The 17184-nt window shown below is 39.0% G+C and overlaps 2 protein-coding genes across 10 annotated transcripts in view; both read right to left on the reverse strand.

The window, feature by feature from the left end:
• The window catches only part of NFXL1 (nuclear transcription factor, X-box binding like 1), a 51649-nt gene extending 50637 nt beyond the window's left edge, over nt 1-1012 (reverse strand). For all 3 annotated transcript variants that reach the window (XR_012628666.1, XM_074866094.1, XM_074866095.1), the window contains exon 1: nt 735-1012. Coding sequence is in view for 2 of the 3 variants with exons in the window: in XM_074866094.1 (XP_074722195.1) it covers nt 735-894 (160 nt within the window). In the remaining variant the exon portion in view is untranslated. The remainder of the gene's footprint in view (nt 1-734) is intronic.
• A 1137-nt stretch (nt 1013-2149) lies between these two features.
• On the reverse strand, nt 2150-12174 carry CNGA1 (cyclic nucleotide gated channel subunit alpha 1). 7 transcript variants are annotated; one of them, XM_074866100.1, is made up of 9 exons: nt 11973-12160; nt 9799-9931; nt 8581-8701; nt 8192-8254; nt 7783-7812; nt 7549-7677; nt 6539-6646; nt 6285-6391; nt 2150-5458 (listed from the first exon to the last, which is right to left on the reverse strand). In XM_074866100.1, the coding sequence occupies exons 3-9, from the start codon at nt 8685-8687 to the stop codon at nt 4053-4055; spliced, it is 1950 nt and encodes a 649-aa protein (XP_074722201.1). In that variant the 5' UTR covers nt 8688-8701; nt 9799-9931; nt 11973-12160; the 3' UTR covers nt 2150-4052. The 7 variants fall into 7 exon arrangements, with proteins under 7 accessions (XP_074722201.1, XP_074722199.1, XP_074722200.1 ...); XM_074866098.1 differs by having other exon boundaries at nt 8581-8705; XM_074866099.1 differs by lacking the exon at nt 11973-12160 and adding an exon at nt 10109-10123 and having other exon boundaries at nt 8581-8705.
• Between the last annotated feature and the right edge of the window lie 5010 nt (nt 12175-17184).

Raw genomic sequence — 17184 nt, forward strand, 5'->3', positions numbered from 1 at the left:
TGATCTCCCTCCATCCAACAAGTTTTTATTGCAATAGTGGGTTCATGCTATTTCACAGCTGGCAACATTAAAAGTGACAGGGTATTTTAATATAAGCTTTTTTTAAAGTTATTGAATATGAAATAGAGGAAGAGTCTCACATGGAGAAAAAAACTTAAAAGCGCATTTGGCACTTCTGTACCTGCAAAGCATTTCAAGTGTATTAACGCGCACTCACATCAATCCCGTGCACTGGGAAGCCCGCACCCTTCCCAGACCGGGGCAATGTGGCACACCGGGCAGAGTACCTAACGGCTGTCCCTAGCGGGCAGCACTCTCCTGAATATTTCCAACCGCACTGAAAAACAGCTGCTTCATCCATTATTTCATACTTCTCTGCTCTAAGGGCACTGACTGCGCCCCCTGGGGAGAGCACAGCCCCCGAGCCCCCAGCCACCGCCGGGGCCCCTGCGTTTCCCCCCAGGATGTACCTGGAGGCAGGAAACGACGAAACACCGGCTCGCTACTGCCCAGCAGCGAGGTAGCGGCGCCGGGGCCCGCCGGCCACACGAACGCCCCCAGCCCACCTTCCTTCCTCCCCCACGGCGCCGGGGAGAGCCCCGACCTGGGCGTCTGTAGGGGCTCCCCAAGGCCCAGCTGGGCTCCGGGCCACAGCCGGCTCCCCCGCCCGGGACCCCGCAGCCCCCGGCCGGGCCGAGGAAGGGGGGGGGGGGGGGGACACACATGACACTCACCGCCGGTCCCCTCGCCGCTGGTCCCCGCGGCCGCAACGCAGGCACCGCCGCGGGCCCTCGGGGCCGGGGGCCGGGCAGCCGCCCCAGCGCGGGCGGCGAGCCCATCCCCAGGCCTGGCGCGGCCCCGGCCCCGGCCCCCCTGCCGCCAGGGCGCCTCCATTCCTCCCCCGCCAGGGAGCGAACGGAGGCGGAGGGAGGCCGACCCTTCCTCGCACCCCCGGCTGAAGCCGCCCCGAGGCGAGCTGTCCCTCCCGGCCCGGCCCCTCCGCCCGGAAGCGGCGGTGGAGGCGGCAGGACACCGGCGAGCTGCCGCCGCAGCACGACTACAGCCCCCAGCGCCCCCCACGCGGACGGGGCGGGAAGCGGCGGCGGGGCTGGGGGACTCCAACACCCGGCGTGCACCGCGGCGCTACGCGGCGGCCCGGCCGCGGCTCCAAGGCCGTGTGAGGGGAGGGGCGCGGGAAGCTGCTCCGCGCGCGGTAATCAGGGAAATGCTTGTTAATACCCAGGCTGGAGTGTCTTTATTACTTAATGCTTGAAGTTCTTTTTGCCTGCCGCTCTGGCCGCAGAAGCAATTGCCTCTCGTGTCAATCGCAGAATCATTTCGCTTGGAAACGACCTTTAAGATCATCAAGTCCATCTGTTAACCCAGCACCACTAAGTCCACCAGTAAACCACGTCCCTAAGCGCCACATCTACACATCTTTTAAACACCTCCGGGGATAGTAACTCCACCACTTCCCTGGGCAGACTGTTCCATTACTTGACAACCCTTTCAGTGAAGAAATTTTCCCTAATACCCCATCTAAACCTCCCTTGGCACAACTTGAGGCTGTTTCCTCCTATTCGCTTGTTGGGAGAAGAGACTAACCCCCGGCTCACTTAGAACCTCCTTTCAGGTAGTTGTAGAGAGCGATAAGGTCTCCCCTGAGCCTCCTTTCCTCCAGAGTAAATTTCTGGCAGCCGTTTCTGCCGTGTGTGGCTCTTGTGTGGTGTTTTCTTCACAGCTCCTCTTCAGAGTATGAGTTGGCCACAAAGTGTGTTTAGAAACTTTACTGAAGGATATCCAGAAGGTTTTACTGCACAGAAATACATATTGAGGAATGTGTGTGCCTCCTGAAAAGTTGTGACAAATAAGTGCAAGTTGAAATAGTTTTAATTTTATTGACATTTCCTTATAGCACTTTTGTCTTGCACCATTTAGTGTTATTTTTCAGCAAATACATGCTTATAAAAGTTAAATAATACAAGATTTCCAATCACAAAGAGTCTGAAAATAGTAAGTAAACTACTGTAGGTCATTTCTGGTTTATTTTGAAGTGTTTTAAATCAAAGAATTTTTATTCTCAAGAAGGAGGCAGCTAGTGATTACAACTTGTGTCATAGACTGAAGGATCAATAAAAGAAAAAATGTGAACAGTAGATCTTTGCCTTTATTAATTAAAGCTCATTACACTATCACACATTTCTCTAATACAAAGTCTTAAACTCTTCAACAAAGGAGAAAGGTGCTTCCTAAGTGCCTAGTAAAATATGATGCAGCCCTATAGTATGCTGCTGCCACACAGATCGCAAATTATATTCAAAACCTGAATAGAAAGAATGCTGATTGCAAAGTCCAACATTCACAATCTAGTTAAATGCCACAATAACACTTATTCTTGTGTGCACAGATAGAGTCTTTAATGAAATGATGACATACTCTTTCCCCTCACCAGCACATTATGCCAGTTGTCATTCAAAGCACAGGATGAACAGTGAATGAACAGCCATTTCATATTTACATTTATCCTTGTTGTTCCATATATATCCTATACATTAATTACTCCATAACATTTAATCTTTGCAGTGAAATCAGGAGTCATTTATAGATTTTCTAGCATTCTGGAGACCTGTCAACATTACAAAAAACAACCAGAAATGAATGCACTTTACAAACGATCCAATTTATAATATCTCCATCTTATTAAGGAGAAAATTAAAGTATAGAGATATTATCAAGTGGTAGTAACATTTACACATGTATTTTTGGCAGTCCAATTGCCCTAAAACCAGAATTACCCATTCTGTCCTTGCAGTCCTTTTCTTCACTCCCTGTCACCAAACTTTTCCAATGTTAAAGTGGCTATGATCAAAGTGTACTGAAAATACCCAGCTGAAAATACGCAGCCGAGACCACAACTAATAAAATCAATTTCTGCCACTGGAAAAAGACATAAATTAGGAAAAAAATCCAAGAAGATAATGCTTCTTAAAGCAGTTGAAAATGTATCTGACATATGAAACACTAGATTTTACTATCTTAGTAGTAGTTATGAATAGAAGAAAGGAATACCCTATCAATGAAAAAATTAACCTATTTAGTCATTGTATTCTTTCCCCAACAGCAGCTACAGAAGATGCTGTAGGGAAAGTTTGGCCTCTGTCGTGTCTGCCCCTTGCACTCTGCCAGCATCCACAACTGTTACATTAGGGACGTTAAAATTCTTAAGCACAGATCTTAAAAACTTGATAGTACATGTTGAGCAGCCATATGATTCCATGGAGCAGAACAGTCTTCGGTGTTATGTATTTGTTATGACTGTGGAAAGAACAGCTAGATTTTGAACCATCCATATTTGTCATACCAATGCTTGCAAAAAGTTGTATTTTCTCCCGTCTCTATTCCAGCCTTTGCATGTAAGATCCCGAAAAAAGGACCTTTTAAAACTGCCCACTTACATTTCAAGAAATCAGCCAAGGTGGACCCAATGAAGTGATAATATTTTCCAAATCTTACAGCCTTCAATACTCGCATCTGCATTGTAGATATACCTAATTATTTACATAATATTGCCTACTTAATTAATCTTATGTTAATCAATAGATATTAAAATGTGTTTGTTTATACACAAATTTAATATCTTCATGCCTATATTGATTTCAAATAATATGTTACCAAACCTTTCCTTCTTTCCATAAGTAGACATGAAGAAATTATTTTAAAATAGTCAGCAAAACTTTCAATATTTGCCAGTATATGACTGTATATAGATTGAATGCATTTGCTGTAGAGCAGTGTTACATAAAGAGTACATAACGCATTAGCAGATAATACCACGTTTGTGCGAGAGCAAGGTGTTATCTTCCATCCTCATTCTCAATTCTTCTTTTTCTTCCCCAAACCTGCCAAATATGTGCTGCATGTAGGAAATTAGCCACACTGCCTCAACAAATAATTTTTCATGTTTAATAGTCAGGTCCTACAAAGATTAGAAATGAATGTATTCAGCCCCATGCAGGATTTGACCCTAAGTCTTATTGGCAACCTCCAGTGTTTTACTCTGCAGGTTTATCTGTGGCTGCCTCTGCTGCTTCTAATTCTGCGAATTCTTGCTCTATAACCGGCTTCAATATTTTCTCGATTTGTGTAAGTCTTTTTTTCAGTTTCTGTTGTGCAGCTTCATACTCAGCCAACAACCTGGCAAACTTTGTTTGTAATCTGTCCATCGCTCCTTCCATGTAGCTGACCTTCTCCTCCAGATCTTTAGGATCACTTCCTAAATTTGCAATTTCAATGTCCAGCAACCCATCTTTCATTAGGATTTGCTTGCCTTTTTCTTCCAGCATAGCCTTTGCATCTGGATACTCTGTTAAAGCCTCCATGAGATCATCTTTAGACAGACAAAACAAGTCAGAGTATCCAATACTTTTAATATTGGCTGTTCTTCGATTGCCAGCTTTGCTACCTTTGATATTAAGAATGCTGATTTCTCCAAAATAGCTGCCATCACTTAGGACCACAAATTGGGTAATTCCATCATCAGCGACTACTGCCAGCTTGCCTTCTTTGATAATGTACATCTCTCGTCCAATATCTCCTTTTCTGCAAATATAATCTCCAGGACTGTATACTTGCGGCTGGAGTTTCAAAACCAGTTCAACCAACAGACCAGCTTCACAGTCTGCAAAAATCCGAACTTTTTTTAGTGTTTCCAGGTGAACATTGATTGCAATCTCTGCTCGTAGTTTATCTGGCAGATACTTCAAGACTTCCCTTTCATCCACAGCCTTTTTGTTTGTCCACAGGTAGTCAAACCACTTTATAACTCTTTTTTCCATGTCTTTACTCACATTCCGAAAGTGCATATACTGCTTGATAGCATCAATCCTTGCTTGAAACTCTGCCCTGGCAGCATTCATGTTGGAGATCATAGAGCCCACGTTACCAACAATGGTAGCGAAAATCAATACTCCAACCAAGAAGTCAATGACCACGAAGAAATACTCAGAATCTTTTACAGGAGGGGGTGTTTCACCGATAGTAGTCAGAGTCAGTGTTGACCAGTAGAGACTGTAGACATACTTTCTAATCAGACGGGCAAATTCAGGATCGGAGGTGCTGGGGTAGACCCATGTGTCAGCCCCAAATCCAATGGCTTTCGAGATCGAGTAGTACACACAGGCGTTCCAGTGAATAATAATCACAATGTACATGACAAGATTAGAGATCCTGAAGATATTTGGGTAGTTTGTCCTTGTTTCTGTTCGCTGAAAGAATTCAAACATCCGAGCTACTCTGAATAGTCTGTTTAATCTTAATTCTGGGTAATTCAGTCCTAACTCAAAGTATAAGAGATCAGTTGGTATGATTGACAGAAAATCTAATTTGAATTGAAGAGATGCCTTGTATTTATCTCGAAGCTTTTGTTCTTCTTTCACTAGAAGACCTTGCTCCAGGTAACCTAAAATCAAATTGTAAATAATAAAAAATGTTATGACTTCGGGTGTGTTGTGTTTAGTGTCAATGCAAATCTACTTTAAAAAATACTTCGGGTGCAAATTCCAGATGGTACATAACTTCTCTTACTTTTTAATAATCAGTTTCTTATTTCCAAATATTCAACTTAGTGCTATATGGCTCAGCTTGAGCTAAATGACACAGCTTTGAAAATTAAACATTTCTAGCTCTGATTCTTTCCCTCTACTTTTCCACTATGACGAACATCTGGAAAAAACCCCTAAACCCCGCAAAAACTCCACAGGCTGTAGGAAGGGTGGTTGATGAGGGAAAGAATTTGAACATGGGCATTTCAGTTCCATATCAAGTGCATTTACTCAATAGCTCTGGATGTAGGATAAGATTTTAAAAGAAACAGTTGCAGCTGAAGTTAATTAGATGTCTTGCTTGCTCAATGGTCTTAAAAATCAAGCAAATACTTGAATCTCCTTAAATAAAAAATCCAGATTTAGGTGCTAATTTTTCAGAAACCGTGATCCTCAGTTGGCCACATTGCATGTTTATTTAGTCTTGTTGAGTCAGCTGCAAGCAGAACAGCTTGTATCTCTTGCCTCATGCCTAGCTTACTTCAGGCTTTATGTATCCTTTGAGTAATACATCAGAGTTTCTCCTGTTTTTGCAGGTCACAGACTGCAGTCTTTCAGAGATCTAGCTCAATGTCTTTTTCACTATTGCACCTCATTAATGGTACCCAGATAATTATTCTGAGTATTTTAAACCACCTGACACAAATATATGAAGAGGAATAATTAATCATTGAGTATACTTACCTGTTCTTGTCCGCACAAACATGTCAGCAATATAGATGGCGTCAGAAACATAATCAATAATAAACCATATCTCTAAGTAGTCGTGCTGGAGCTCCTCAAAACAGGCTCTGAATAGGCAAAGACAAAAGTAAATTACCATGAAATGAAAATTAAATACTTGCATGAAATCAGAGATGAATAAAATTATTTTTTATCTATTTAGGGATATTATGATTTGCTAGAAGTTTTATGTAGTCATTAAAGAAGTACATCACCTAGCAATAATCATGGTCCAGTTGTACATGACAGGCATTGTGATGCAAAACAACCAGTTGTAATACATATTTCCTGCTGGATCAATAATGAAAATTTCTTTCTTCTTCCTAAGTGATAGGCAGGGAAAAAAAAGGAGATTTAATGAGAGACTTAAAATACACATAACAATTTTTGAGGAATGAAGCATTCCAGAAATTGTTATGGTAAAATAAATGTTCTTTATTAAAGTTAAGCTTCCTTGCGTGAATGCACGGAGTACACAAAGCTGCTTGTTAGGTGTGACTTGGGATGCAGACTTTAGAATCTAAATTTTGCTGAGCAAAATCAGCTTGGCAGTCCCACTTCAGTTTATAGTGGCACATGCAATTTCAACCTTTTTAAATTAATTTGTTTCCTACCCAATTAACTGATAATTGATTTGATCATCTTTCAAAAAATAAAATTATGTGACTACTGTTTAAATAAGTGAGATAAATCATGCCTTTCTCAATGGAAAGAAATCTAGCTCTGAGAAAGATGAAACATTGGCAGAGTTTACATAAAGAAACCAAAGAACGTGAAATCATACAACATGAGTTCCTACTGCACTATTTTAAGTTTCTCTTCCTTGGCCAGAAAATTATGAATTTACCAAGCAAAAGGCAAAGCAAGAACTTTTAGATCATAGAAGAGTTTACTTGCTTGTAGGTGCCATTATATGTGAAAGACATTGCTTTATGCTGGCACATCTTTTGCTGCAGGGTGTTATCCAAAAAATATCGGATAGTCAGAATCCAAAGGAGATTTTTCTTGATTATTTTTTCAGATCAATTCCATGCATGCATATTTCTGTTGTCCACATATGAAGTTAAATCAAAACAGCTCTAGGGAGAACAACAGCAGTCTGTACACTCATTCACTAGAGTATAACCATCTTGTTTACAGGATGTCCATGAATAGATTCAGTTTAACATCAAAAACAAATTTATTAGACATAGCAGACCTAAATGACCTAATGAAAAATACTTACTCTTCTTTATTTTCTTTATTTTCTTTATTTTCTTTATTTTCATTCTTCTTGGAATTATCTTTATTTTTGTTTTTCTCCTTTTTTTCCTTGTTCTTTTGTGTTTCTCCATCCTTTTTTTTTTCTGACTTGCTAAGAAATAGATTTACATTTTCAGTTGTTGCAGACTAAGTCACAACATATTTGGAAAGAAATTAAATGTCTTAGAAATAGTAGTGTTATTACTCTTTGTCTTACCTCTTCTTTTCTTTTTTCTTTTTCTTCTCTCTAAGGAAAAGAAAAATACGATAGGCTCATGGAATGCATATAGCCCTGGCTTCCACTTTTATTTAGTAGAATCATCTGAATTCAGTAAGGATAGCGTTATACTTAAGTGTTTGGCATTCAAATACTGTTTTGTTTATTGTATTCACATAGAACTACTTTTATTTTAAATTAATGGATATAATACCAATAACTGGAGTATTGAGAATGATCATCATAATTGATGTGCATACATAAAATATACGTGGAGTCTCTTTTGGGATTACTTGAATAACATAACTGTTTACAAAAAAATTATTAGGTATATATCATTCTTCTTCATTACTGCTTAAACCACCAATATTGCAGTACTCTCATTTTATGAAATAGCAAAGATACTTACTCATCTTTATTACTATTGTTGTTAATATTGTAGCGTGCAAGTGCACCGGGTAGATACCGTTGCCTGGGGAACAGCAAAACAACACAGTTACATGATACAAATACAAAAAACCATTTAATCTAAGTTGTCACGGACTGTTTCTCACTATTTTAGTCATGGGCTAGGTTATCTAAGGAAATTGAAAGAGCACATATTTTAATCTCCTAAATATTTACAATAATAAATATATCACAATCTTAAAAACTTAACTTATTAATAGAGGGTGAAGAAAATTAGATGATGGCAAATCTCTGTGTTTAGTTAATCCTATACAAATTATCAAAGAAAAAAACTAAACAGACTAAATAGTCTGTTTAGTACAAGTGTACAAAACAGTAAATTTGACATACCTGTTTTCCCCTGTGTCCATTGGTCCAGGGTCCTCACTGGTGTCTTGCACCACCACGCTGGGAACAATTGTATGGGAGTGATGGGTCTCAATCACTCCTACCTTCATGGTTAAGTTTGTCTCTACCTTGGGTAATTGAGGAAGACTGATTAAAAAAGAATCAAGTAATTTCACAGCTAGCAGAAGTAACAAGCAATTTTTTTTTCTAAAGATGAATCCTCTATATCCTTGCTTCCCCCAAAACCAACAACAATATTTTCAGTTCCCTCTCTCGCATGACATTCCCACCAGACAAGAAGGGGCACTGTGGGTGCTTCAGTGTGCTGAATGACCAGGCAACTGCTGCTAAAGAGAATGTTCAACATGTCTTTGTCTTAGAGGAAGCATTAATTTAGATCTTTCTCCTCGGCCTAATCACATACTTTGAAAATATTTAGACAATTGTGTTTGAAACATCTACCACTGTTTCATTTGGTTTTGAACCAAAGGCTCAAAACTTAGTGTATCAAGATGGGTAAACAGATTAATGAACAGGTAGCATCCTGAAAACCAGACTAGGAAGCATCCACTGGTCGTATGTCCAAAGAAATCTCAGTATGTCTGTATACCTCAGTATGTCTGATACCTTTGCTCTGTTGAGAGCAAAGAGTATGTTCTGTAACTAGGAAGTTAAGACTGATGTAGTAGAAGCTCCTTACTCATATAGCAGGTAGTATATAAACATCTAAATAGAAATGTTAGTGGCTGTTCATGTTTGTTTTGTTCATCTCAATATTAAAAAACTGAAAATGTTGTAGAGTACATAACTAATATAGCGCATTCTAGCAAAGTCTTTCCATCACTGGAGTAATTAACTTCTGCTCTCCCTTTTTACCACTATTCTTACAAATTTGTCAGTTATATCTTGGCATCAATGAGACTGCCAACACCTTGGGCATGAATTGTGTCTACATAGGTGATCTGCTCTTGACAGGGCCATTTAGATAGGATTATAAAACACATGCAATCCTCTGCAGTAACAATATCCCTGCGCATGTGAAATCAGAGTATAGAGATGTCTGTAAGCCACAAACTGACAAATGAGTGGCTGTACCACTGACAAGTGAAGTCAAATGCCATAGAATGAATTTGTCTTAAAGAAAGCACTTCCATTCTGTAGTTTAGCACACTGCAAAAGAGAAGCAGGATGATACAGCTGCCACATTACTGCCAGACTTACCTGACTTTCCTTATTAGTCAATGAAACTAAAAATATTCCTATACAGGAAAGAGGAGAGGAAACCCGTGTTTCCAGCAGTCATCAGACATGAATGACACATGGTGCAAAAAATAATACAGCAATATACAACATTCTACAAAACAGAAAGATAAAGATTGAAGATTAAGATATGTTCTTCCATAAATAGTCCTAAATGTAGTCCAACATTGCTGGTCAGTCTTTAAATGATTAAGAGCAAAGATCAGGTTTAAGATACTGCATAAAAAGATTCTAAATTTCTAAGAAATAGTAAACATTAGGTTAGATTCACCAGGAGCCTAAAAGCTGTAACGGGGTTTCCACTGACTTACTCCAAGGATAAATTCTGTTTGAAAGTCTGGAGATTGAAAGGATGCCAGATTGAATTAAGCAGCTTTATGTCTGCTTACAGGTGCCCTGAAAGCTCTGGTAATGCTGACACACAAAATTCCATCCTGATTTAATCTATATCCTCCACAGAGCCACACTGGAGTCCACAGAGCTCACAAATAATGGTGCAAAATAAAGCTGTGTCCAACCATTTCCAATCACTCAGCACCAGACAAACGCAAATGCATTAATCTCAAGGGAAATCATTCCTCCAACAGAGTGGGCTCCAAACCAGTCAGTTCACACTAGGAGTCCCAGTACCAGCATTTCTACATAAGCAATCATTTTTCATGTTTATCTTTGCTCTATGAGTCTTCTTTAGTTTCAAGAGAGAAGAAAAATTAAAAAAAATCTTTGACTTTGTGCTATCCAGACATACTGATTTGCAAATGTACTAGAGGTTCAAGATGATGAGAAGTGTGGTAAAACAGGACATGTCCAAAAATCCACACCCATCCAGAGTATGTAGCCTGGAGGTTGGGGAAAAATCTGTATCCTCTACATTCCCCTGTTCTTCAGGTAAAGAGGATTTTCTGTGTATTTTTACAAATCAGCAGATTCCTCTGGCTCTGTTAGTGTCTGTTGTAAGTGGAAGCCCTGTGGGGTGCTTTGTGTTCTGCTGAAGGAGCCGTGGCAGCCATGTGTAGGACTTGCTGGGAAGGAGGAGCAGCCATTTGGGGCAGGACTGGAGATTTCATCTTACTGAGGCACTGGAAGCACTAACTGGCGTACAAATAGTCTGAAAATACTAAATCTGAATGTCAGGCTCAGGTGACTGCTGCACCACGTTGTTTCCCTTGTCAATGGATCAGGATATGTAGCACAAGAATATCTTCAAATTCCACTAGTCTCAAAGCAAATTGTGGGGAGTTATGAAATTCTTGAGTCTAAGAGACAGAAATGCTAATGCAGCATGTGCCCAGTGCAAGTTGAACAGACACAGTAATTGCTCCTGGTTTGGGGACTGTGGTTACCTTGTTACAGCATTTGTGTGACAAAACCCCAACGTTGGGAACGGTAGAAAATGTCCTGTTAAACTCAGTGGGTCCAGAACTCATCTTAATGTAATTTTTAAGAGTATTACAGAAGTTCTTCAAACAATGTTTCAAATGGTTTTTACTTAATTGTACCACTACCATGTTTCCTATTCTGTAGTCATACATAAACTGATACATTGTCACAAATTGTTACACTGCTTTTATTTTAATAGTCCAATGTTCATTTTCACATTATCATATTTAGGTAGTAAGTTTGAAAGGTAATACAGATAAATGCTTGCTTTAGCTATATTTTAGATTTTTACCATATTGTTTTTACTGGATAATCACAAATAGTTTGCTTTTACTATCTTGGATTTTTAAATGTGACTACTATTATAAACAACTGAGTTTTCAAACATTATGACTTAAAAACTTATTATATTAATTGCTATATATCAAAATCTTTAGGACTGCAAGAAAATGAAGGCAGTATTATCCTTTTACAGGATTGTAGTGAACGGAAGATCAGCTTCCATTTCTTCTGATCTTTTATTTTACCTATTTCTCACTTCCTTACCGGCCCACCATATTCACTTCTCTAGTTATTATTTTCAGAGAGAAAATGCTTCAAGTAAGTAAAGATCAATTTTTTTCTTTACAAAAAGCATCAAAATAATCTTAATTAACATTAAAATCTGCAGTGTGTTACAGCAAAATCTCTTTTCTAAGATGCAAAGAGTCCTTAGCAGTTCTGCAATAAGCAGTTTCATCAGTGTGCATGCTTACCTTGAGAATGTAATCTCCTGCTTCTAATAGTGATTTCAGTCCTTTACATCAGCGACGTTTCCTTACTACATAAGCAGATCCACCATGAAAAGCTAAATATAATCAACATTTCATAAATAAATCCCTTATTGATCAATTTCTCAACCAGCCAGTCCCATGTGCAGTTCTCTGAATTATTCCCAGGGAAGGACATGGATATTAGAGGAGGATTTCCTTGACCTAGTGGTGGATTTTGAGATTTAGAGAGAGATGAAAGTGACAGTGGCAGTCACTATTATCCCTCACCTGAGCAGAAGCTTACTAGCCCTATGAACACGCACAAGAAGAGACAAATATTGCAGCATACTCTGTCTTGAAACTAAAAAAAAAATTATTGTAAATGACTATATATTCAGTATTGTGTGCTGGCTCATTTTCTTAATATTTACTGTAGTAACAGGTCTTTACTAGCATAGATAAAACACCATAAATGGATATTTCCTTTTTATTTTAATGTTTATCATATTGCTGAACAATAGGAAATACCATTTTAAACTACTGAAAGTTCTTAACTAATCTAGCATTCCTATTTTGATGCTTAAAAAAGCCCATGAATTGTGAATATATATTTAATGGAAAATGCTGTGATAATGAAGTTCTAAGACACTGAACTAATCTTCAAGTTTGGTATGGATTATGACTTTGCAAAATGGTTTGTAAAGTAGCTGCAGTCCTCCTTCATTAGGAAGGTGCAAGGGTTCACCTGCAGTGGTCACACAATCAAGCAAGCCCCAAGAGCATCATAGTGTACTTTGAAAGAGAAAATGTTGAGGTATTTGCAAACTCAGCTTTCTCATTTCACTGCGGGGTTCCACAAAAATAAGGCAAATTACGTTCTCAGGAGCTTGAGTGATTGATTTTTTAATCTGGCATGTTTTACATGGCCCATTTTAGGACAAAAAAAAAAAAAAAAAAAGCAAGGCATTGCTGAGCATGAAATCCAGTGCAGAAAATCTTTTAAGCAGCAAAACCAGTGCATGCTCAAATTTGAAATGGTATCTTTGTCACAACTGATCCATAGCTAAAATTACTGAATTACTTTTTAACTTTGCTTTACAACAAGCAGAATCCTGGAAACCAGTCCAGCCCCTGGGACCCCAGGATTAAGACACATTTCTTTCCTTAACCAAGAGCAGGAGGAAGCCGTGCCACTGGCATTCATATGAACCAACTTAAATCTTGCAGCCCAGCCCAGGTGACTGAGTGGACATTCGTAAGTGGATTGACACGTTGTAGATTTAATCACAAACCCAAAATGATGCTCAGTATCACAGGTCAGGCTCCTGACCAGAGAAACAAATTAGAAACACCTGCTGCTATGACTTTCCAACCCTGAAGACAGTCAGTCCAGTTTCTAGGAAAGAGAATACAGATTTGAAATTTAAAGAATAAAAAATATTTTAAGCAAACCAGTAATGGGCAACAAGGAAATGCATAACATTATGCCCAGTGAAAGTCAGATATACAAATCTACAGTAAGGTATCCAACATAACAAATGGATGAAGAAGTGAATAATCTTCTAAGTTCTGGTATACGTTTCACTGCTGTTTTCAAAGGGCTGAAATAAAAACAGATATGAAAGGAATCTCAGAAGGTCACTGCAGTCAGGATCAGTTTTACCTCTGTCATTCTCATGGGTTTTTTGCCTGGTTTGCAATCTGAAAGATCTCAATGTTCAATGCTGAGCAGTGATTTTGTGAATATGTGATGGCACTGAGTGTTTGGGACATATGCCTTGTTGCATGTCACATGAACATCAAACTAATTGTGAACTCCTGCATTTGGTGCATACCTTTGTCCAAAAGTTTTAGATGACCAACCAAACTAGGCAATTCTATGTTGTGTCTCTCAAGCCACTATGAACTACATAGAAGATACACCTTTTTACTCTGGTGGAAAACAGTCAGTTTGCTTTTAAAATAAGCAGCCCTGTAAAGCAACTGATTTTTTCTTATCTGTTTTACCATGGAGCTTTTCAAAGAAGCTCTCAAATAAAGGAAGATGAGTCCTACTGGGCCAGACCAGTTCCTTGTGTGACAGTGGCCAGGTCCTCATTTACCTGCAAAAAAGTTTGCAGGACAAGTTCTGGGTGAGCTCAACACAGTGGTCTCAATTTTGCCCTCCTTTAAAAGCCAATTACTTCATTGACAATTACATTAGATTAGCGTCAATATTTTTTCATGGATGTTTTTCCTGTTATTCTGTATTCCAGTGAAGTAACCTTGACTGATGGGAGAATGACCGCACTAATGGATTATTGTTTTAATAGGCCAACTTTAATCTATTTTTGTATCTTACTTTGTCATCATCTGTAATTCTTCTCAATCCTATTAAAGCTACCTCTAGTTTCAGACACCCATAACCAAAACACTAGATACATTATACATATGTATTTATTCATAAATAAGCAGGTTTTAATGGCGCAACATTGCCTTTCAGCTTACTGTGTTGTAGCTGTCTACACAGATGGATGTTTGGATTGGGATGACAATTTTGGCAGGCTTATTTTCTGCAAATACTGTTCTGTCTTTTTTAGCACTGATGCGATTTCAGCAACGAATGTCGTGTTGGAAGTGCTGTAGCTGAAAGGCTCCAGGGCTTCTGGTTTATTGAATACTCTTTTATGTAGACTGGTGTTACAGGGAATACAGTGTCATGAAGCACAATCAGCCCCAACGAGTTCTGGTGACTGGAAAACCACCAGCGCAAACAGTGTCTCCACCAGTAGGTGGTACTGTATTTTTACTTTAGCGTTAAATGGGTGCTTGATGGAGAGGGAAGAAATAGACGCAATTTAAGATGTGTGTTGGTGTGTTAGATTCCCATATGCAGATGAGGCTGGAATCGGAAGGTACTGGACAGACTGCAAGCCTTCTGTGGACATGAGCACTTTCAGACACGCAGTACAGCACCACACAGTGTGCTGAAAGACCGTGTCAGAGCCTTTTACCAGCATCTTCCAGTTCCAGACCCTAGTTTTTGCATGACTACTCTGAGCAGGGATTAGCACTTCTGAAACCTCCGTGGGCACAACAAGCACTGTGTCTGGCCATGCCCAGCAGTTATTTGTGTGCCCTGAGCTGAACCTGCAATGAGGCTGTCCTTGTGCCACCCAGGTTGAGGTGGCTTGAGAGGTCTCTTCTCCTCCCAACCTGGAACCTGCAAGGAACAGAGGGACTGGCCCACCAGAAAACTCTCTGGAAAAAAACTAGAACTTCATTCAATAATATCACTGGGATAAAGAATGAGTGTGGTCACCCTGCAGGAGTGCCAGTAGCTCTGAACAGTCAGTCACAATTTCTGTTTAGCATAATTTTATTTCAAGCTAAAATGAGATAGGAAATCTGGGTTGGTTGCACAGAATAATGATGCTAAAATGTTTACACATACAAAGGTGATTCAACTGAGATTAATTCTACTTAAAAGAAAATCATCAATATATGATGTTGCCACTGATAAGAGTGGTAGAAAATGCACTGCGGTTAAAATAGGTTTGATAGATCTAGCCTTGTCTTTCATTCATTGTAGTAAAGTAGGAATTAAGGTGGCACTATCTGGGCATTTTTAAGACAACGTGGATAGGATTAATCTCTTCACATCAAGTACAGCAATCTAATCATGTTGAATTGCAATCTAGAGGCACCATTTTTTGTCTCACTTGAAGTTAATTCCTTTACATCTTGCTCCTTCTGGTCTACACTAAATCACCAGCATTTGGGGCAGGTGAAGTTCCCATGGTCAGAGCTCCACTCTCAAATCTAGCTCAGTAATTTTGTGTGACTGCATGCCAGGACAGCTAATAAACCTGTCTGTAGCTGCCGTATTGAACGGAACTCATGTTTGGACTCTGCCAGATAATAGCGACTGCAGGTAGAGAAGAGTAGTGCAGAACAGGGAGGCTGAGCAACGATGACAGGACTTCAAAATGCCATAGGCAGCTTTCCTAAATAATAAAAAAAAGATAGATCTTGCTTCATGTCTGCACCTGGACTAGCTGCACAGTGAACAGTTTTTCTCAGTGTAGTGAAGCCTGTTGTCATCATCTTCAGTATTTACAATAATAGAATTAAATATTGCATAATAACACTTACAAGGAACTCAATGTATATGTGTATGAGAAAAAAAATCCTCAACAAAATTAAAGAATTTATGACAAAGCCAAGAAGTCACACAAACTTTGTTTAATTAAGTCATTCATGGCTAACACAGAGGCAAGATGGGTTTTATTAACTGCACAAAAATGCAGTTTCCAATGACTTTATAAATGTAAAAATATAAGTTGACTAGATACTCAATGCTTCAATTTTTATTGAAAACCAACAATTAAAGTCAGTGCTTGCTTAACAGTTTCAGCAAATCTTTCACTCATTGCATAAATAACAGAATTTTAACACAACTTCTTTCTTGAATTTTCCATACATTTAATGGAAAAAATTAGTGCAATAACCCAGAAAGGTATAACAGGGTTTCATAACATCCTTATTTCTCTTTTGGAGAAATGGGAACTGCCACAAAATTCCTTTGACTGTTAGTACATGCATATTATTACTTCATACACAAAAAGGCTGATCTGTGCTTTGCCATGGCTGGCATAGCTCCACTGAAATAGAGGATCTGTGCTGATTTGCATTAGTTGATGATCCAGGCATTGCTCTAAATCAGTCATAGGTGCCATTTTGAATGGTGAACTAGCATCTTCTTCCTCTTTATGTCAGACGATAAGACTGTATATAAAGACTTTATTTTCTTTCTCATTTGACACCTAACGTCATCCAAAATAAAGACAAATATATCAATGTTGATAAATGACTTTTATGTAGTTTCTTCTTGGCATTGTCTCAAAGTTCTTTGAAACAAGTTGAGTATGCAAAGAACTATAAATCATCAGTGAAGTATACACACATGAAGTATACTCACTCTCTTCTCTAACTATATTATAAATTACACATTCTTTAATCTGTCTACTGACTTGGATTGTTAGCTACAAGGGTTTTTGTGACTTCTTATTTTTTCTCAGAAAAAATGGTGGTTTTGCAGTTTATTGCAGATTTAAAAACATGAAGCATGACCTATATAAAGATTTTCAACCAAGAAACAAATAAGCGTATAGAATCATTTTGGCTGGAAAAGTCCCTTACAATTACAGAGTCCAGCTGTATACCTAGCACTGCC

This window comes from Strix uralensis, chromosome 4, assembly GCF_047716275.1.
Source record: "Strix uralensis isolate ZFMK-TIS-50842 chromosome 4, bStrUra1, whole genome shotgun sequence".
NCBI lineage: Eukaryota > Metazoa > Chordata > Aves > Strigiformes > Strigidae > Strix > Strix uralensis.